The sequence below is a fragment of the Nelusetta ayraudi genome, unplaced genomic scaffold, assembly GCF_046127955.1.
Source record: "Nelusetta ayraudi isolate G7.1 ecotype Tasmania unplaced genomic scaffold, CSIRO-AGI_Nayr_v1 ptg000092l, whole genome shotgun sequence".
Taxonomy (NCBI): Eukaryota; Metazoa; Chordata; class Actinopteri; order Tetraodontiformes; family Monacanthidae; genus Nelusetta; species Nelusetta ayraudi.
In genome coordinates, this window is record NW_027466142.1 from 4720147 (window position 1) to 4741798 (window position 21652).

General features: G+C 44.3%; 1 protein-coding gene across 2 annotated transcripts in view; it reads left to right on the forward strand.

The window, feature by feature from the left end:
* Positions 1-21652, forward strand: part of rimbp2b (RIMS binding protein 2b) — an 86917-nt gene continuing 65265 nt past the window's right edge. Inside the window, exons 1-5 of one of the 2 annotated variants that reach the window (XM_076047045.1) lie at positions 1-354; positions 1294-1401; positions 1736-1829; positions 1920-2051; positions 15126-15263. In XM_076047045.1, coding sequence (XP_075903160.1) covers positions 1764-1829; positions 1920-2051; positions 15126-15263 — 336 coding nt within the window. In that variant the 5' untranslated portion in view covers positions 1-354; positions 1294-1401; positions 1736-1763. Of the gene's footprint in view, positions 355-1293; positions 1402-1735; positions 1830-1919; positions 2052-5561; positions 5963-15125; positions 15264-21652 lie in introns of those variants that run through there. The other variant, XM_076047046.1, reaches the window with a different exon arrangement.

The following is a 21652-nucleotide window of genomic DNA, read 5'->3' on the forward strand; positions in this document are numbered from 1 at the left end:
AAGCAGGAAATGTATATGAGTCACAATCTGTTTAACCTCGCGGTTGGTTCTCCCTTGCGTCACTGAAATGCAGCAGTCAGCGTTAGCGGCTAAGTATAAGCGACATATGACTTCAGAGCAGAGGGCCGGCTGGTCTAAGGTCAGTCCGTTAGAGAACAGTGTTGAACCCAAGTTGACAGAGAGCAGCATGCTGTCGGTGCGGCATGGCGCACTCGCGCTAATTAGCTTAATTGTTTGCGCGAACCTCTCACGAACGCATTTATGATGCGAGGGACGGAAGCGAAGGCAGTGACTTTTCTGCGTAGACGAGAGAGGACAAGTCAAAGATGAACAGTTTCGTGGTTTCATCCCCAGGTATTTGTCAGTCAGACGTGAACACACCTGTGAATTAAACAAACCATAAATGACGTCAAACGGTTACACTGGGCCTAAAGTTAACCAAAGTCTTTGGCTAAACCAAATTCCAACGCATGCCTTTTGTTTAATGAATTAAGTGTAAATATATTAGTTAAGCATCTGCATTTTTACGCTAACTGTCTAACCTTTCTTCATTGGTAAGTAAACGTTGAAGTCTATATGTTTTAGCTTAACTGGTTTCATGATTTGAAACTATAAACTATGTCTTTCATTTTTTAAACAGACCATATTTCTGTCTCTAAAAAAGAAAATTCTTTGGTGCTGTTTTTTTTTTTTTTTTTTTTTTTTAAACCACAGTATATAATCTTTATAATTCTTAAGAGGCTAGCACAATGTAACTTGTTTACAAAAACACAAAAACACTTTATACAACTGAGATAACGGTTATATGCTAATTTAAAACGGTCCACGCACGCGCACGCACACACACACACACACACACACACACACACACACACACACATACACAATATTAATTTAATGTTCATGTGAAATGCTGTGACAACCCGACTGGATCTCCAATGACAGCCTTTGCACAGTAGCATAAAATTTGTCTGTGCTGAAGCAACCCCCAGGCCTCAACACACTAAAAACTGCCCAAGACTCTTGCATAACTCTATACAGAGGGCTGTGTGAGTGGAATGACTAAACGGACACCAAATTTTTAACTCCACCAACAAGAAGAACAGAAATTTGGCCCTCTTTTCACAGTTTTCCAAAAGAAAGCAGGCGGTGTTAAATGAGTAACGTTTAAGAGAAGGCGCGTTAGAGGCGCGTGCATTACGACGCGTTAAGGATATTTCAGTAGCTGCAGTTTCCAGCATGAAATAGTGCTTGCTTGCTATATGTTCACTACAAAGTCTCTGGATGACCTAGTGAAATCTGGTCTGGAACTGATGACTGGACTTTTGGACAGTTGGGTGGCAGTCTCATGCCTACTGGATCCTGAAGCCGAGGCAAAATATTCTACAAATGTCCAAAAAGGTTAGCACTCTTTTATTTTTATCTGTTGTCATATTGAAGTTCTTGCTGATGACCTATTATTCCTATATCATAAATTTATGCTGCTTGTTCTGTGTTATTGTTTGACATGAATAACTAAACTGGTCGTTTGAAGTTTGTCTGTTCACCACCTGCATGTAATGTATCAACATATTATGTTAAAACATGCTAAATGTGTTTAAGAATAAACCACAAAATAACGTTTTATTTTGTGTACGTACCTTTTTCCGCATTCCTCTTGTGGCAGCTGGCTGTGTTTTCTGTCTGTGCTGACAGTAATCCAGCATCCATCATTATGTAACTCTGCTGAATACAGATATTTATAATCTCAACATGCTGGAGTTATGACATCACCCGGCACTGTTGAGCATGACAGGCATTTGGGGAAGCATGCAAACTGTTCTGTCATGGTAGGTTACTGCTCGTTCCAAACAGGAAATTAGATGGAATGTGACTGACGCGTGGCCTCGCATGATCTCTGTTTTCACTGTGTGTGCCAGGGGACAATGGGTTGCCGGAAGACTTGCAAGGTGGACAAACTCCTGAGATCGTCTCAGAGAGAAGTCGTGTGCAGCCAGAGACAAAGGCAAGCCACAGTGAAGAAGAGCAGCCGGATGAGGGACACAGATAAGGTGAGCGTGTTGCTTGTGAAGCCACGGACAATTATGGATGCCTGCGGAGAAATGACTTACTTTGCCCTGCGGTGTTCAAGCTTGGCTCGTCATTAGGACAAGCATTAGTATGTGGCTTTATGTGATTGCACATTTCAATCTCTAATGCAGATGATTTAGCTACCAAACAATCAAGGAATGTGTTCTGGTTCTGTTTGTATTTGCTTGTATAGCCAAGCTTGGGCACAGGATGTGAAAGCACCGCGTCTAAATAACTATGTATTTTATTATTTATTAGGCATTTGTTTGCATATTTTTATGTGTGGGTAACTAATTTGAAATGAGAAGTACACATCATTTATGTACTGCTTTTATTTGACTGCTGAGGAAGATAAACGAGTGTTCATTGATGCATTTTAAGTATCCAAAATATTGACACCATTACGGTACATTTGTTTTGACACTTTTTAGGAACAGTTACTGTTAGTCTTAAAAAAATATTATATTTTAAATTGGTAGGTCCCATGTAGCTATACCATATGCTGTTGACAAAGAACTAGTCGTCCTATTGCTGAGGGAAGTACAGCAGGGTGAGCCAGTTGCCTGCAAAGTTTGCTATAAATAGCAAACCTGGCATGAGTAAAGGTTGGAGAGGTTGGTGGAGTTCACCAATACAACAAACAACGTGATCTCGCTGAGGTTTGTGTATATTATGGACCCAGTAAGGAAGACTGCTGCACAAGCATGGGTGCTGCAGGAAAGAAAAAAAAAAATGCAGCGTGACTTCTGTGCAGCTGTGCAAAATACAGCCACATCAGTAAATAGCCCGTGTAGCTTACATCTTTGTACATGCGGGGGATTAACAGTGGGTCTGTCATGACAGTTGTGTGTGACTTTATTGTGTGCGTGTGAGAATGGGATTTTAGAAGGGTGCAGTGTAAATGATATTAAGTCCACTCAGCTCAGAAATGCTAAGACCCTAAAAACGAGTACGTGACCTGAGCTGAACTATAGGCTTAAAGCTGAGTTGTAAAAAAAGGAATGAATATCTAGATGGTGGTGAATATGCAGTGTCGGTGCAATATTGCATGTTATATAATCTTAGCATTGAACAACTTATTTTCTCTGTTGTCTTAGATTTGCCCGTCAAAATCTTTTTTTATTTTTTTTTGTATTTTTATTATAACTCATGTTTAACCCATGTCTGCCACCCCTTTTTAAAACGTCACCTGGCCGAATTAAAACATCGTTTTGAGGCTGCGAGCTGGAAAACGGGGGAACATGTGTGCTCTTACCTACCCGTGAGGACTACTTGCAGAGAGAACAAGACGGTCGGTCATTCTGAAACGTTTGCCTTGCTCACAGATGTACGCTGAGCGCTCGGTTGAACTTTTCGGTCAGGAAATTTGAGGTGGGAAGCAGAGGAGAATAATGCTCAGTGGAAGCCCGAACAAACTCAGTCGCTGTACTTCAATGTTCCAAAGTGTAACGCACAAAAAAAATCATGATAAGGGATTAAAGCCAGTATATGTTAGTTAACCTGTTGTTGTGAAAGTAGGTGAAATCCAACCCAGTAAAGTCACAGTGGTCCTACTGCAGTGAGCCTGCTCCAGACCAGACTAACTAACAACCTGGCCATGTATCTTTGTAAGCACTTACGTGGTATTTCTAAAGATGACAACACTGGCCTCCGGATAGGAGCTTCATTTTGAATGGAACCACTGGTCTTAAGCACATGGAACTCACTGACTCGCTTAGTCAACTAATTGATCTTCATTCTTGTGTGACACAAACAACAGCGAAAAACTGGACTTGATTGCAGTTTCACAAGAGAAAATAGGATAAAATGAGACAAGATGCTAATTGTTTCATTTCCAAGCTTATATTGTCTTTAAATATTGGTGTGTGTGTATATACATATATATATATATATGTTTTGTCTTTTCTTCTATTCATACATGCTTGCTAAGCTCTTCCTGTTTTGATTGCACGCAGTGCTAATAATGTGCAGAAGCCGTGCACCAAACATACTGTCAAAACAGTTGTTCGCACCTCCAATCGAGTCTCGGCCAGCTGAGTAGAGGCGGGCCCTGAAGCTCCCGGTCTTCCGGTATTCTGACGTCCTTTGACAGCTGTTTGCCCAGGTTTGCCTCCCCTTAAAATTCTAAGGTGGGCAGGCATCCTCTGAATCATTATTTTTTTTTAAATTAAATGATATAAAACCGAGCATGAGTCGGTAAAATCAGTTGATGAACCTCGTGTAGGTCCATCGTCATCTTCGGATGACATACCATCATCATTATTATTATTTTTTTTAAAGAGACTATTCTGTCAGCCTGTTTTGTACCTGAAGAATGTTTGTGTCCTTACAGGACTAATACAGTTCCCCCTTCTTAATCCAGACAAACTAAAACAGGCTGAAAAATAAATACGTTTAACACCTGCATTCAAACGCTGGGCACCGTTTCCATGTCAGGAAACAATTAAAGACATCTGTCAGTTGCAGGTCTGCCTGCGCCGCCAACGCCGTCAATCCATTAATGGCCCAGGAGGCGAGTCGTACTACAAAAAAAACAATACCCCAAACCATCAGGTGTACGTCCCGCTCATTGTCACAGCCTCAGCGCCTCCCCTCCCCCGTGTTTACACACCAGGTAGAGGACACTGGCGGGGAGCGTTTAGCGTTAATCCCGAGCGGTGCCTTGAGTGTTAAGCAGCCGCTGAGCAGCAGCAGCAGCAGCAGTAGTAGCAGTAGCAGCAGCAGAAGCTCTCTGCTGGGATTGCGGGGAGGGTCCCGCTGGAAGGGTGGGTGGGTGAGGGGGGGGGGGGGGGGGGGATGTTGGAAGGAAGGAGCCAAACAGATGCGGAGGAACTGCTGCCGTTGCTAGGCATCCGGGCCGAAGAAAAAAAGGCAAATCACTTTTGGGGCCCTGTGCCTTCTCCCCCCCACCCCCATAACAAGAGCCGCCGCTGCACCTCCTCCGTCGGCCACAGAGGGCAGCAGCGACACGCGTGGACGTTCTCTCCTTGTGCCCACAGTCGAGGGGGGGGAGAAAAAAAACAACCCTCAGGATGGCCCCAAATAATCCCCTTTAATACCCTCCTGCACTTGATTTCCTCATCTGTGATTGGACGCTAATGGGCGTCGGCCGCCGTCCGCGATAGGTTTGGTGTGTTTGGGGGGGTGAGGTGGGGAACCCACACAAACAGCCGTCGGCCCCGACTTATCTCGCGGCTCCGCCGGAGCTCCGCCAGAAGATAACGAGCCGTGACGAGGTGAAGCCGAGCGGGGGAGCGTCGGAGGCTTCCCGGAGGAGAACCTTACATGACCTTGCCGGCTAATAAATGGCTGCGGGGGGGCCGCTCGACCACTGGGATGCGTGGGGGCTTACAGGGGGGATTTTTTTTTTTTTTTTCCGTGGGGTTCTGCTGCTGCTGCGGAAGAGGAAGGAAGAAGGACCAATTCTGACGAGGGAGAAGACACCAGGCTTCCTGGAGAGGGAGCTGCTGCTGCTGCTGCTGCTGCTGCTGCTGCTGCTGCTGCTGCTGCACACTGCACTGCCTCTGCACTCCTGCGTGCCTGTGACTAAGAGAGCGTGCGCGCGTGTGCGAGCGTGCGCGCGTGCGCGCGTGTGCGTGTGTTTGCGCGCGTGCCAGGGAGAGAGACGGGGAGGAAAAGGGGAAAGGGGGCGTGTTGATTTGTGTGCTCTGCTGCACAGCCACGGCGCTGCGAGCTGAGTGATGCTCGCTGGCTCTCCCTCCCTCTCCCTCTCTCTCTCTCTCCCTCTCGCTCTCTCGCGCTGCCTGTCCGTTGCCTCTTTCTGCCAAACACACCGCTGAACCATTTTATGCTGCTTTGCCGTAGCCGTGGTACGGACTCTGCCTTTCCTGCTCGTCGATCTCTGGAGGGAACGCCAGCTCTGACCGCCAAGGTACCGTACTTGCTGCCGCTGCTGCCTCTTCATTCACAGCGGCAGCCTCTCCCGCAGGGTCTCCACCGCTTCCCAAGCAGGTTCGGACGACGGCGACGTCTCGGGTCCTCCCGACCGTCGTGTCCAGTCTCGCGTCCGTCCCCTCTGAGGACGGATCAGCTCCTGTTTTCAAGCTCTGTCCCGCGCCTCTCGAACGCCGGACGTCACAGAGGATCCAGAGGGCACTGCACATCATTTGCATGCCGTTAAAGAACCGCCGTCATGATGCGCGAGTGAAACTGGGAACGGGGGGGGGGGGAACAAACACGCACCGGTGTGCTTGAAGGAATCTTTCGGTGCAGCTACAGATAACAGCAGCAGCAGCAGCAGCAGCAGCAGCAGTAGCAGTAGCAGCAGCGAGCAGCGGCTTTAGGGTTTTGCGGTTTTAGCTCCTCCGTCGCTCCAGTTTACGGCCGTGGCCGCTCATCAGAGTAAATGGAGTTGTCTAAATAAATTAAAGAGAATAATGCTGATTGATGAAGGGCAGTTATCTGATATTGATCAGTCTTCTACCTCGGGTTCACAGGCATTTGTGCAATTACACAACTGCTGTGTCTTTCCCGGTAGTCCGTGTTTGTGTGGTCGCAGATTTCTGATTCATTTTCCAAAAGGGCGTCCCTGTGTGTGTGTGTGTGCGTGTGTGTGTGTGCGTGCGCGTGTGTTCATTGTAAATTGATGCTGTTGGTTAGGACATTAATGTGCATTTCAGGTTTCCTGCAATGCAATGAGGACCCATAGATGGGATGTGATGAGGATAAGAGGTGAAGGAACAGAAAAAGCCCAACTTTATGTTGAAGGTGTGTGTTTGTGCGCGTGTGTGTGTGTGTGTGTGTGTGTGTGTTTGTAAATATGTATTTTTTTTTCACCTCTCAAGGTCAATCATTTGAAGTGCTTTCCTAATTAGGATTGTCATTCTCCACTCGCACCTTGCAGTTGGTAAAACAGACATTTCACAAATTCCCATTCATGCTGCAGCTCCTCCTGCCCACTCTTGACGGGCAGACATGGCCGTTCATTATTCCACTGGCTATCCCTCAGCTGACAGTGGGCGGGTTTTTTTTATCTTCACTTTGCATTGCAATACGTGCATCGGGGGTTTCTAACCTACTTTTGTTTGCACTGCAATGAGATGCCGGCTGTGGAGAAGATGGGAGGTGGTTTTTGCAAATAGAGGGAGGGAGGGAGGGAGGAAGGAGGGAAGGTGGAGGCTTTGAAGCATTTTGTTTACATCCAGCCCCGGTTCCAAAAAATTATCTTTGCAGAAAGAGTCTTTGGGTAAAAACTATTTTTTTTCCTTTAAAAAAAAAACAACATTGTTTCAGAGTCCAGATGATGAAGATTGGATGTTGTTCCTCATTCTTTTCCACAATGAAGACATCTGGTTGTTTTTCCCAGGCTGTTTTTTATATGATGGAAAATTAAAGTCACTGACTGTGACGACTATTTAGCATTTGGCAGCTAAAAGCAGTTGAAACATAAAAGGATTCTCTTAGCATAAAGCACCCCAGCCAAGCTCATGTATGTACAGCAGTATATGGAAGCGTACAGCGTGCGTCCCTGAAGCCATTTCTCTGCGCTAGCCACAGGAGCTAATCTGCACACTGTGTTTACTGTCATCAGCAACAGCTTGAAGCGTTTGTCCCACAGAAACCAGTGCGTTGTCCCAGTTTGCTTGAGTCATGTTATAGGCGTGCTGCCTTAATTGTGCTAATTGCAGTCCCATTAGCTCCATTCCCTTCCAAGCCAGCAGTCTTTAATTCAGCTGAAATATTGTGACAGCAGTGGACAGTCCTTTCTTTAAGTCTGTATTTGCGTTCGCTGTCCCAGAGGAATTTCCTTCAAATCTAATGGGCTTCAATCCAGAGGCGATTCAGTTTCTCCTCACTGCGCTCGTGAGTTGCTGCCGCGCCTCCTTTTTCTGTCAGTTTGTTGTTTGGGCTCCTGCAGTGACGACTGGTAATCCATTTCTTTAGGCGCCCTCGGAGAGAACTAAAACATTAATGAGCGTGGAAACGTGCCGCCCCTTCCAATTTTGAAGTAATCACGCATCCCATTCCCCGATAAGTTATCTGCGAAAATTGAGGGCTGCCACGTTTGCAGCATTACGGAATCGACGCCGGCGCCCTTCGCGTCAGATGCGTTCATTTCACCCTGGACGGGCTTTAAGCGTCGCCGGTTCGCCGGCGATTCCGCTCGGGCAAATTGATATTAGGAGTGCTGAGCCGCCGAACATGGCTCCTCAGCAGCGCGAGAGAGGTGTGTGTGTGTGTGTGTGTGTGTGTGTGTGTGTGTGTGTGTGTGTGTGTGTGTGTGTGTGTGTGTGTGTGTGTGTGTGTGTGTGTGTGTGTGTGTGTGTGTGTGTGTGCTCCCAGCTGACTAAAGCTATAGGCTGTAGTAACAGCTGGAACTCTGCTGCTGCTGGCGCCTGGCTGTGGCCCGGGATAAAGCACGTGACCCCCCTCCCAACCCCCACCCCTCACCACCACCACCACAGTTTAAGGCATTAGTGATATGAACAGCAGGGTCCGCGGCCGCTGTTATGTAACGCCGTCTTTCGCGAGGAAATCTGCACGCTGCGGAGGGAGATGGCTCCAGGAGACGCGGCGACGGCGGAGCGAAAATGCACCATCATGGTTGCCGCAAATGAAACGCATTGCTTCCGATGGCGCGGCATCCGAACGCAGAACCGTTCACCCTCAAGTAGAGTGAAATGTTCACCCTACATTGCACCCGATACTAGGGATGGGCGATATGGACTAAAAATTGTATCACGATAATTTCTGGCATTTATTGCAAGAACGATAAAAGTGACGATAAAAAATATAAAACAATTCAACTCCATCTTTTGGGATTTTTTTGGAAACTGCACGTTTTTGAAAACACAAAGCCGAGTTTTTAAAAATAAAATAAAATAAATAATAAATAAAAAATAAAAAAATTAAATAGAAAATCCTGTTTACATGGATGCACTGGAAACGATGTAGTACCTATGCCCGGTGTCGTGTGGCGCCGCAAGTTTACTCCCTGAAGGCGGAAAAAGAAGAAGAAGAACGCCTGAGGCACGTTTAAAGAAGCAGTAGCTCGCTAAAAACAAGCGCCACAGAGAACAAAAAGAGAGATTGCTCGTGAAAAGACGGTGTGGATAAACGACAGCGTTGAGCGTCTGCTTCGAGTAACTTCAGAACACAAAGCCTGAAAAGGTCCATGCTAAGGCTGACTCGTAGTCGTGCCAGTAAAAGTTCGCTAACATTTTTGCGCTTCCTGCCTTAAAATCCCGGTCCGCCGACCCAAAAGAAAATAAATAAAATGTAAAACAGGATGTTTGCAAATCGTAATTACGTCATCAACAGGAGTTTATCGTTATTACCGCGATATGACATATTCTTACCACGGTGAATTTTTTTTGACGATATATCGCGAACGCCGATATATATCGCCCGTCCCTACCGGATACCAAATTTGACCCGATATCAGGTATTGGTACCAATCCCGGGCTTGAGTACGTGCCGATACCACAACACCGATACCAGTTGTACGTGTATGCATATGACAGTTTTTGTTAAATCTGTGTTTGTACTGCAGTGGAACTTGAGACCGTCACCTCATGTTCTAGAAAAACATGCAGAGGAATGCTGTTCGAATAACAGAACATCTGTGGGGGAAAAAAAAAAAAAAAAAAAAATCAAAGTAATTCTATAATGTGAAATGCCGTTTTTAAGTACTTGGTATTGGTAAGTACTGCAATGCAAGTACTGGTAATCTACTCGTTCTGTAGAAAAGTGGTATTGGTGCATCCCTCCCCTTTAAGCGTCCAGAAGGCCGTTTCCATGCGAGGCCACGTTCAGGTTAACGTCAAGGCATCAGCACTGACCGCACATTGCTAGTGCATATGTGCGTGCGCGCGCTTGTCGACGCACAGAGAGAACACCACATGTTTATATTTCCCCGTAGATCCCGCAGCTCAAATGACATGTGAGTTCACGTGCCGTGCCAGCTGTCCTCGTGTCAGCCGTTTCGGCGGACTCGTTTCGTTTCGCGTCGCTCGCGTCTGCTGCTCGGGACGGCCGAGGTGGCGGGCCGCTGACTCTGGAGGTCAGAGCGGAGTAGCCTCTAATCACCCCGGGGATCTGACTGCATTCATAATTGATTGTTCCTGGAGTTGATCAGGGCCCGGCCCACTCAGGCAGCATGGAAAACACCCATCTACCGTAAACGCCTTGATAGACGATGAGCACCCAGTCGAGTCGGGCGATGTTCCCCTTCTTCCAAGGGAAGCCCAATTGGCCGATTATGTAGATTATAGCAAATGATTATGAAATGTTTGCATGAAAAGCCAAAGGCCAAAAATAGTTGGTACAAATCTTCAGTCGTGGTGTAAGTTGAGTTTGTGCTGTGGGGAATGCCCAGGTTTTTGTATCCCAACACTGATTTGTTTGCAAGTTTGAAAAAAAAAATAAAACCATGTAAAGGGTTAAACAATTATTCAAGGCATCAATTTGAGTTATTTCATTAGAATTTTTTATAGAATTTAATCTCTAGAATATTAAATATTTACTATGCCAGTTATATTAGAGTAGATTAAGAAAAAAATGTTTAGGAAAAAGCATTTTTTTCCAAGTATCGTATTTGCAGACTCGGTTGTGGAAATACCAGGTAACGCTATTTTTGGATCAGATCTGTGACATTTTGGGATGTTGAAAACATTTATAAAGGTGGGTCATCATGCCTGAGGGCGGGCGCCTGGGATGATTATGCGAATCTTGCCAAAATCCACAGACAGTGATGATTATTTGTCAGGATTTACTCTGTGATAAAAACGCTTATCTTTGCCGGTTCAAATCTCAGTCTCTGTCTTTCTGCCAGCATATTTCGTTCCCTATATCTGATGTATCTGCTGTGAACTCACATTTTCTATTGATTGTACTAGCAAGTCGGGTTACATTTTGAACCCAGATGTGCTCAATGTTTTGATCAGAGTGGGCTAGCAACAGTAGCGAAAAAGCAGTAGCATCTTTTGATGTCAATGCTAGCACGCCTCAAAGCAAGAAGGTTGCGGGTTTGATCCCTGGGCCTGGGGCCTTTCTGTACGGAGTTTGCATGTTCTCCCTGTGTCTGCGTGTGTTCTGTCCGGGTTCTCCGGCTTCCTCCCTCAGTCCAAAAAACATACATGTGAGGTGAATTTGGAACTCTTAATTGTCTGTACCAGTGAGTGTGAGTACGAGAGGTTGCTTGTCTTTCTACGTGGCCCTGCGATGAACTGTCAACTTGTCCAGGGTGAAACCTCATCTCTGCTCGAAGACAACTGTGACCGACTCCAGCATCCCCTCCGCGACCCTGAGAGCAGGAGAAGCTGTAATAGAACATGGAAGGGTGGATGGTTGCTATTGAAGCCCAGATTTTCATGTTCTTAATGAAAACATGGCTTATTGTGTGTAAAGCAGTAGGTTCATTGAAAGCTCCTTGATAGCATATTGGCAGGCACAACAAACTACTGTGCCCGGTCAATGCTGTCAAAGTGTCAGGACATAGAGGGCGATTACTTGGACGCTTACATAATCCAGACTCAAATGAATGTATGGAGAGGTGAATTTCTCACACAAACAGGAAAATAAAAGCCTTTAAAGCTTGAGTGCTGGGCCCCTTGATTGAACTTTACTCCCCTGACATATGCCATAGTGTTCCACAGTGCTCTTAAAATTATTTTGACAGCACTTTAGAACATTGTGCTGTTAAAACTAGACACCAGTGAAGATTAATCTTCTCCAGATCATCAGAGAAGAGTGTATTTAGCCTTCTGTTTACAGCCATCTGCAAATCTTTGGCTTTATTTTGTGGACAGAACTGATGATTTGTCAAACTATACACGATGGAAAGGGAAAAATAGCACTGCTCCGACATGACATTGACCTTGTATAAGTATCAGTCAGGTGCCAGTCCCCTTTGTGACATCACAAGGGACTGGTTAAACAACTTCATGGAACAGAAAAATGTTATTCTATCCAATTCATCCACCCACTTTCTATCACAGCTTGCAGCCTGCTTGCATGCCGTGGGCCTCAGGACTCTAAGAACCAGCTGTCTTGGGGCAAAGGCCAGGGTTGCACCCTGGACAAGCCGCCAGTTCATCGCAGGGGACATGGAGAGCAGCAGTCATTCACAGTCACGTTGATGCGGCGGATGTAAACTCCACACAGAAAGACCTCTTATCCAGCCTCTGACCTTCTTGCTGTGACGCAACTGTGCTAACACATAAACATGGTACATCAATTGTTCTTTACGGTTTGGTTAATTTTCAGTGCTGTCAGAAAACGAATTCCTTTTTTGTGTGTGAACAGTGAGATTCAATTTTATTGAAACATAAAACATAAAAAGACTGCTATCTGCTAGGAGCAAATTGTCCAGTAAATAAAATATTAAAAAGTATATAATTAAAAAACACATCTGAAATAATGTATAACATGATATCATCATGTCTTTCTATGAAAAGAATGATATATAAATTCAACTTCTATAGTCACTTCTCTTGTGCAGCAACAGTAACTGTTATCAAATCTGGAGTGATGTGATGGCTAAAGCAGATATCATGCTGCTTTCAGTAGCTCTGGATGTCCATCCAGTAGTGAGTGTCACTGCAGATGCCTTAGACGTCTATTTATACATCTCACTATTGATCCTGTGAGTGCCTACCAGCGCTTGTGTTATATATTAATCTGACCATATTTCAATCAGAATTTATGCCGTGTGCCATTTCTCCCGGCTACACACAGGATTGGTTAGATTGTGTTTACCAACTATGCAGTTGATTGGGCACTCGTATAATCACTGGCTTTTTTTTTTTTTTAGTTTTTAGTTAGTTTTTAGCCCCATCCGTGTCAAATTATCACATACAATGAGCTCAAACTTTTGTAACTGTACTTGTCCGAGTGGCACAGTGGTGATTCGCTCATTTTCAATTGTTGTTTTCTCAGTACTGAAATAGTGCCAATAAGGGGCTATGGCTGTTTAAGTGACTGACTGGCTTGAACATTTTGATAGTCGATGAGCTCAATCAATTTGCTTTAAACTTTTGGCAAGGTCTGTCATTTTCTTCCAGCCTGTGCAGATTCCAAATTGCTTTTAATAACAGTTAGCTTCTTCTTCTTTCTTTCTTTCTTTCTTTCTTTTTTTTTTTTTTTTTACTAAGTTTATATTTTATTTCTTCTTCTAATCTTTAAATATGATCATTTACCCACATATATATTATAACCGATATGTATTCTGTTCCAAAAACAGTTTTACTCTGTATTTCCATTGTAAACACATTTATTTATTTATTTATTTTTTCAAATATTGACTGTGTTCAGCGTCATCTAACCTTGGCATAAGAAAACATTCATTCCAGTTGATATACTCTAAAGAGATCAATTACAGAGTTATCGGTGATGTACAAAATCATGATAAAATAACAATAATAATTTAAAAAACATTGACGCAGTTGCACAAGAAGTTGAATCATTTCTTGAGGAGACAAAATCGGTTCCAGTGCAATGAATTTTATTTCATAATTAATATAGTTTTCATAATAGCTAATAATTTAGCAGATTTTTTTAATTTATTTTTTCCAAAAATTGGATTGTATTTGTATTAAGTCGCTGGGGTCACACATTTCACCCCAACTTTGATAAAAAGAAAATCATGCTGTCCAGTGTAATGGGGCGGCAGATGTTTGGGCGAGCACCTCTCCTGAGCACCTGTGAAGGGTGAGGCAAGTGGAAGGAGTGCGCGGCTTTCGGACAGGACGGAGACGACCACGGTCCAGATGTCTGTTTGCATTAAGGAGGTTACAGCACTGCCTCCCGCCATTAGAAACAAACACTAATTGCCCAATGGCCCCGGGGCTGTAGATGTGCAGCTGGGGACATGAGGCTAAAAATAGCTCTGCTTGTTCCCATGAGTGGCGGGCACGCAGCAACGTAGCATTAATATTCAGCACTAAAGCATGGCATGGAGGAAGAGAGAGCGAGAGAGAGAGCGAGAAAAAAAGAAAAAAGGTCATCTTCTGGCCACAGCCGTAAATGTCAGGGCGTGGTACAAAGTGCCACTAACACTGGTCGGTGGAACCGCAGGCGGGAGCCCGGAGGTCTGGCCGTGTGTAGACCAACCTACTGAACCATCGTCCTTTATTTTGAACAGCGCATGTGACGCCGTCCCTGCGTTTTCGTTGCCGACCCGCCGGCGAACGCTGTCCACGAAGCAACGGCCCTCCGTACCTGAGTCAAGTTACAGCTCTCGCTCCATGACACAAAAGCAGCATCTCGCTCCACCTGACCGGAGACATGAATAATTGAATTGGGGGCATTATCATCTCCAGCTAGCCGCACTAGCTTTCCGCCGTCAGGAAGGTTTTGCTGGCGCTCCGAGCGACCACCGGCCAAACGGCGGAACATGCGGACCGGATGCTATTTTAACTCTTGCTCGCACTCGCGTGGGTTTGTAAGTATCTGGTTGGAAGGGTTTTCTGTGTGCTGGTCATCATTAAAATGCACCGTTGGCATGCGAGCTGGGTGGCTGGACAGTTTTGGAGATCAGGGTCACACCAATACACATTATTTTAATAAAGCTTGTTATTGCATTGTTTTGAAAAACCTGCTGTTGTAATTTTTTATTTATTTTTTTTTGCCTTGAAATGCATTTATTCTTCCCACTGGTTGCCTTTTTGAGAAGTTTCGTTTTGAATTTAAGATGCTTATTAATTCCGAAAGGTCTTTATTTTTATGTTGGCAGTTGTAGGAGTTCCTTTTTAAACAGGTCATTAGTATTTTGGGAGAGCAGACGGTGTTTGATCTGGATGAGTGTAGCTGTTCGCACTGAAGGCCACTGAACGTCCACTCGCCTACACTGGCTGCGTCATGCTGCACTCATCTTGTTTGGAATGATCTCACCAACCAGTGACAAAGGTCAAAATGACAGACCGAAAACTGCATAATCAAACTGCCACAGTTATTATTGTCAAGCTTTACCCCAGCACTGTGTGAATGCCCAGAAGAAATAAGCACTGTTATTATATATACTTTAATGGACTATTTATAAATAAATGATCTGGTATTGATTATTCTGATTGCAGCTTTTCTTTCTTTCCCCGCAGCTGAGGAATGAAGTTTTGCCCCTCCAGCTCTCAGCTGTGCAGCGTTTGGAGAACTTCAGTCTTCTAGAGGACAAGAGTCGAGCTCAGAAGCTGAGCACTGAGACCCTGAGTCGCCAGAGCGTCAAGCAGAAGTTGCTGGTGAGTCGTCTGCACGGCCGGGAGATAGATGCCTGTTTTTGCGTGGCCACGATGTGTCAATCAGCTGTTACCACAGCATTTGCTTCCAGTGTTCGTGTTCCTCTTTCTCTGCCTTTGGATTTTGAATTTTTGAAGCATGAATGTTTTTGTTTTTTTATTCCCCCTCCAGTTGTTGATTTAAATCCGTAATGAGCCATGTGAGCTGTGGCTTGTGTTCTTTGAGACTCTAGAACTGACGTTAATTGGGTTTAAAGAGGCAGGAGGTTTTTTTTTTCCACAGCATTCAGAGACGGAGGTGTGAACAGAAGTTGAATGCTGAATTATCATCAAGCGCTGTGTTTTAAGCCATCCAGCAACGCACAATGCTTGTTTTAATTTAGCTTATTTCCCCTCCATTCTATCTCCAACGTGGCAAGAGAGCCGCGTCCATGGTTGAGGATTATTATAAAGGCTGTTGACTGTCAAAGATAACAAAGAACCAACCAACAGCACAGAAGAACTGACAACATTTCTTGACATCTTGAGCTACAGCGCCACAATGTTTCAAGGCTTATTGTATCAGTTGGACCTTTCCAGAATCGCATTTGCAAAATGTTTTTTGTTGCTTTACCATTTTCAAATAAGTGAAAATACGCCCGTCAGATTTGTTGCACATCTGCTGCACTTCCAGCTGTGTGCGTTCCCTCAGAGCGAGAGGCCCCCGGCAGCCGCATCATTGAAAGGAGCAAACAGCAGGTTTCCTGCCGATGATGGCGGGTGTTTCTTGCTCAGGCTCCCTCCAGGCTGCGCGCTTGCAGAGGAGGCTGTGTGCGTTTCCCTCGGACCGCCTCTGACGTCTGTAGTTCAGTGTGAATGACCTGCATCGATTAGACCCCAGTGTGGTGCTTGCGCACTCGAGATGAGTTGGAGCGCCTGCGCGTGCGTTGCTGTGCTGGGGGGGGGTCTCCTCGGCAGACTGTGTTGTCACAGAGAGGGGATGTTTTACGGGTGACATCATCTCTCTCCTCGTGTGTGAACGAAAGGCCTGGTCCCCGAGCTGAATAGAATAGAATGAATTGATAAATAAAGATAGACAGACAGACAGACAGTCTGTCATGATCGGCTTCCTCTCAACCTTGTTTTGATGACGGTAGTAGCTGCACTAAACACACACTCTTTTTTTTCCGCCCAACAGGCATTTCTGTTATGTATCCCCGACTATGCATTTGCCTTGAAAGCGACTCCGTCTCTGCATTATTATTTCATAGCGTGGTGAAAGTGCAGGTCACAACTTGTCCACAAGAGCGTTTTGGAGTTGGTGAATTGTTTATTTGTTGCGTTTCGAAGGAGGGAAACCTGTACCGTTCTGTTTTGTACCACTACTGCCCGGATTTCAAAACAGAAGGCATAGAAGGGTTATGGAAATAGGTGAATTTGATTTAAAAAAATATATATAATAATTAAAAAAAAAAATTGGAGATTTGAATGTGAGATTGTGAGTTTTTTTTTTGTGTCTAACATAAACAAATTTGGTTTGATTTGTATTTTGCATTCAACTGTTTGCAGTTGAACCATCCATTTAAAGTCTGACAGTTTTCTCTGGGAATGAGAGCTGCTGACTGTGATGGTTTGTATAAATGAGGGTGATGTGGTCATTATTTCTGAGGCTGTCTGTCTCTACTGGATGGCGCTCCTTGACAATTAGCTCGTCAGCGTTTCTGCATGGGCGGTCCGCATTTTCAGCCATGGATTGCAGCGCTTACGAAGCAACGCAATTTGAACAACAACAACAGCGTGTTGATGTGAATGTGTTGACTTTTTTCAAATTCTGTGGATTTTCTCTGCACAGTTGTCTGAAATCACACAGACTCTTTCCCAAAAGCTGCGGTGATCTGGTGCATTTTCTTCCTTAGGTGTCTGAAAGCGGGCATTTTGCAGAAGTCTTTCAACAGAGAAATGAACTAGGAGGACTAGGCGTATCCGTGAGGACACTATAGGTGGTGTTGTTATCTCCCTCAAGTTGAGAAACCGCCAATTAAGGATTCTGGAATACCGGTATAGCAGCAGTCGTGATGAGTAGAGAACAGTCGTGAGACTCAGTAAAACCGTGATGCAGAACCGACGGAGCGTGAGGCTCTTCCTCAGCGAGCTCCATCAGCGGTCAAACCGCAGACCCACCCTGGTGGAGGTGGATCTCTAATGCACAGTAGAAGCATGCCTCCCTTCTACGCAGCCCTCGACTTCTTCAGAGTCATCTCAGTACAATCTGTGTTGCTTTTTTTTTTTTATTTGGCCCTTGAGATTTCCTTCCCTTTTCTTCCCTTTTGTAGTTTCTTGGTGTCTTGAAGATGTGTGCAGAAAATTGAATTCTTGCAGAAGCCAAGGGCTCAGAAAGAATTGACATTGACAGTTTCCTGTTGTAGAAAGGGACAGAAGGGAGAAGAAATCAATCCGCCTTTGCTTTCCCTCCTGTGGATGAATTGTACATTTGCAGTGGAAAAGTGCCGTCGTTTAATGGGATACGTTGGCATATTACACGACATGTGGCTTGTAAACAATGAACATACTGGTTTGACCATGCCAAACAGTTTTCTGCCATTTAACTTGCATCATTTTACTCAATGTTTACCCATTAGAAGGTACGTAGTCGTACATTGCCATAGGTCGGTCTGTTCTTATCTGTGCTTTCTTCCGCCGTGCCGCGGCGAGGGAATAAATCTATGAGGTAAACTGGCACATTTCACAGGATGTTAGAAAATAAAACAGGCACTGTCTGTCAAACACTGTCGGCTTGAGGTTTTGATTTTTTTTTTTTTTTTTTTTCTAAGCATTGAACATTTCATTGATGTGTATCATGTGAACAGATGTGCTGCTCGACTCTGGAGAAAATGCAGCGGGTTACTGCAGCAGGTCTGGCCCTTCTACAGTGAAACTCTTTTATTCCTCGCTGCTCCCATGCTGTGCAATCAAAACTGTCCTGCAGCTGTGGAAGAGCTTTCCTCTGAGTCAGTTCAGGTCGGGACGGTTTCCATACTGGGTTTAGCCGCTCCGCCAACGGGGTTGCATTCAGGGAGCAGTGGTAGGTGGTCTCACAGTTCAGGGTTAGGGGTGATATGCAGTTCGGTAAGCATGTTTAGTGGTAGTGCATGCGTGATCTAGGTCATTTAACCCCCAGGTTGGGTAGAAGTACTTGTTTCCTACTTGTTTTGTTAAAGTCCCCTATATTGTGAACACCTTTTTTTTAAATCTACAATAGCTTGGAGCTTGCTAAAGGCATTGCTAATGCTATCAAGTGGAATGTACAGTAGATAGCAGAGAGCAGTTGGCTCTCTAGGTTGATGGAAAGGTCTGCAGAAAACTGTCTTACTGTAGGCACGCCCGTCATGGTGAAGGTACACAGGCACACTCTTCCCTAACCTGAGTCCTTGTTGCTGTTTGCAGATAGCAAGTTTGGCCTGCCAGCTACGCAGAGGTGTCGGGGATGAGTGGGTGAAGCCTGCTATCAGCTATAACAATGGCACTGCAGTTCTTGACAAAGCTGTTTGGAGAGATCAGATTGTCAGTTTTTTTTTGTCTGACTTATCTCGTCAAGACATACAAGTATTGAGAAAATGGGGCAATGATATTTTAGTGGCAATTTGATATGGTAAGAATTTCCTTAAATGCAAAAAAAAACATGAACAAAAAAAAATGAAAAATTGAAACACAGTTTTTACACACATTTTAATGACTGCATTCAATTTAAATCTGAGATGTTTTTGTTAGTGTCAACAGTATGTATGTACTAACTACATACATTTCATGTTCTTGGTTTAGACTGCTTGGTAAGTCTGCTCTGCTGACAACATGATAACAGTATTCTGTGGAGAAATGGAGGGAAATTATTTTGAAAGCCTTGACAGAAAAATGAAGACAGGGCAGAGCTAAAATAAAAAAAAAAAATGAGCACAATCATGCACAGTCCGCACTGCCAGATACCAATCACTTTAAAAACAATTTGCCAGCTGTGCTATCACCCATTGAGATCATTCTGGCTTCCTGATTACCACATTTTCTCATTTAATACTGTTGTGACTATATTTGTTGTTACTTATGTGCATTTATTGTGGAAGCATTACATTTGGTTTGTGGTTTTAAAAAAGAAAATGGATATCAACCCCAAGTATACACCCCCAGTGGAGGATGCGTAGTTGGGGATGTGTTTGTGGAACCCTTACTCCTGTGCAATGTGTTGTGGACAAGGAAGACATGAATGCTTTAACCAGATTTGGCTGGTTTAAACCACAAGCAACTTTCATTTTATATTTCACATCATGAAGCAATTATGCTGAGCCGCGCCTTTATTTTGTCCCCACTTGTACATGTCCCCCCATTTTAAATTGCAGCGCTCTTTCCCTCCCCTGCTCCCTCCTGAGCTTGCCAGTGAGCTACAGTGGCCTGTGCACACAAACCTGGATGCCTCATCCACCTTCTTGTTGTTGGTTTGAGAACGCGAGCGTTCGCCCTCAATGCGAAACGTGCTGTCAGGCAGCTGGATTGTCCACACCAGGCTTCCTTAGAAATATGGCGGTGCAAGATGGCAGCTAACTGGGAGCAAGACCCTTGTCTATGTACAATCTTATATACAAATAAGAACTGCTCTATGGGTAGGAAAACCAAATAACTTATTGTACTCCAAGTATACATTTTCATTAATGTTTGCCAGTGAGATACAGTATACTAAGCTTTTACAAATATAAAAATCATAATTCAGGGCAAATTTTACACACTGCACCTTTATAATAGAAATATAAGCTGCAGACTTTAGCAGCAACACAAGCGATTACGATATTATTTTTTTTTTTAAGTGTGGTATTTGGCCTTTGGATTTTTGTTTATGAGGAAGCAGTAGTGGCAAGTGGCTACTGTTGATTGGCTAACTCCTGCCCTCATAACTATTCATCAGGGGGAGCAGACCCCCAGTCAAGCCGACGGCTTTACTTGGATGGTCAAATGACTCATCAGGCTGTGGCACATTTAATATGCGTCATGCAGATTGGAAAAATCACAGATAAGATTTTGGTCACTGGCTCTGTTCATCCAAACAAACCGCACTAAAAATATCTCCCTGGCATCATGTCGGTGTCTCATGTTCTCTCCCCGATGCCACCATCAATGCCTGGCTTAATACCTATTCATATTTATTCATATTTGGGGGAAACTAAACATCACAGATAAAGGCATGAGTTCCTTTGTCCTCCTGAAAGGCTGCATTGTTTTTGATCTTGATGATGAATGCCACCCATGAATAGCAAATTATTCTCAGCTTGTGTTTTCATGTGCCATATCATCGTAAATCTGCACTTCTAATTCGGTTAATTAAAAAAACAATTGGTCTGAAAGAATTGATCTCGGCCAATACGCGTACAAGAGGGGTTGCAGTCATATTGGTGTTGGTGCATGTATTATTGTGGGACGCCATTGCACTGAGGACCAACCCCATGTTTACATGACTTGTAATGAAATTAGAGCTGTGTGGCGCCCACACTACAGGCCTCCACTGATCCTCTAATTCAATTACGCCCCCTTATTAACGCTCGGATGCTGTTGGCTGACCCCCCTCTTTTTCCTGCACACCACTTACTCTGCAGCCCCTTCTGCATCTCTCATGACCAGTGTCCCTATCAGTCATTGTCAGAAGTCACCCACTTTGATTGGGATTGTCTCTGCACCACTGAAGCTAACGCAGCTCCTTGAAACTATTTCAGTCATTGGGTTTGTCCTGACATGCTTTTTCTTATGCTGTTGGTGGTTATTTCTCTTATTTCGTTACTTGCACATAACTTCAATGCTCAAGTCAGAATAACAATTCCATGTTTTTAATGGAACGTGAACATGATCAAGGAACATGATCGCTCTTATGCTGTGAAAGTATCAGCAATGAACAAACTCATTTGCACTGCAATATAGTTTCTTGATGCCTTGCTATGAAGAAACTATTCGCACTGCTATTTCCATTCAGTCCCTCTTGTCCCTTAATCACCACTGCAACTAAAACATTGCAGTCATTAGTCACTAGTCATTAGTTACTAACTCAGACAATGGCAGAATCTCCAGGTGTGTTGGCCATCTAACGCAGCAAGGCTCCCTCTGATCTGCTTTATATGTTGCCAGGCAAAGCATAAATAGATGATATATTGAGTATAACTTATTGCAGTTAAAGCAGATCACTGTAGTAGGTATGTCCAATTTTGCCCATTTGGATGGTATCAATTTTGTCTTCAGGGGGCAGTCCCCTGTTTATTCCAATTTTAAAGCAGTAACTACTTTTGACCAGGTGCAATGCTTACATTGTGCCCCCTTATTGCTCAGGTGAAATGAGTTCACGCATTGAAATTGGCTGAAAGTTATCGAGGACAGATGAAAAAAAA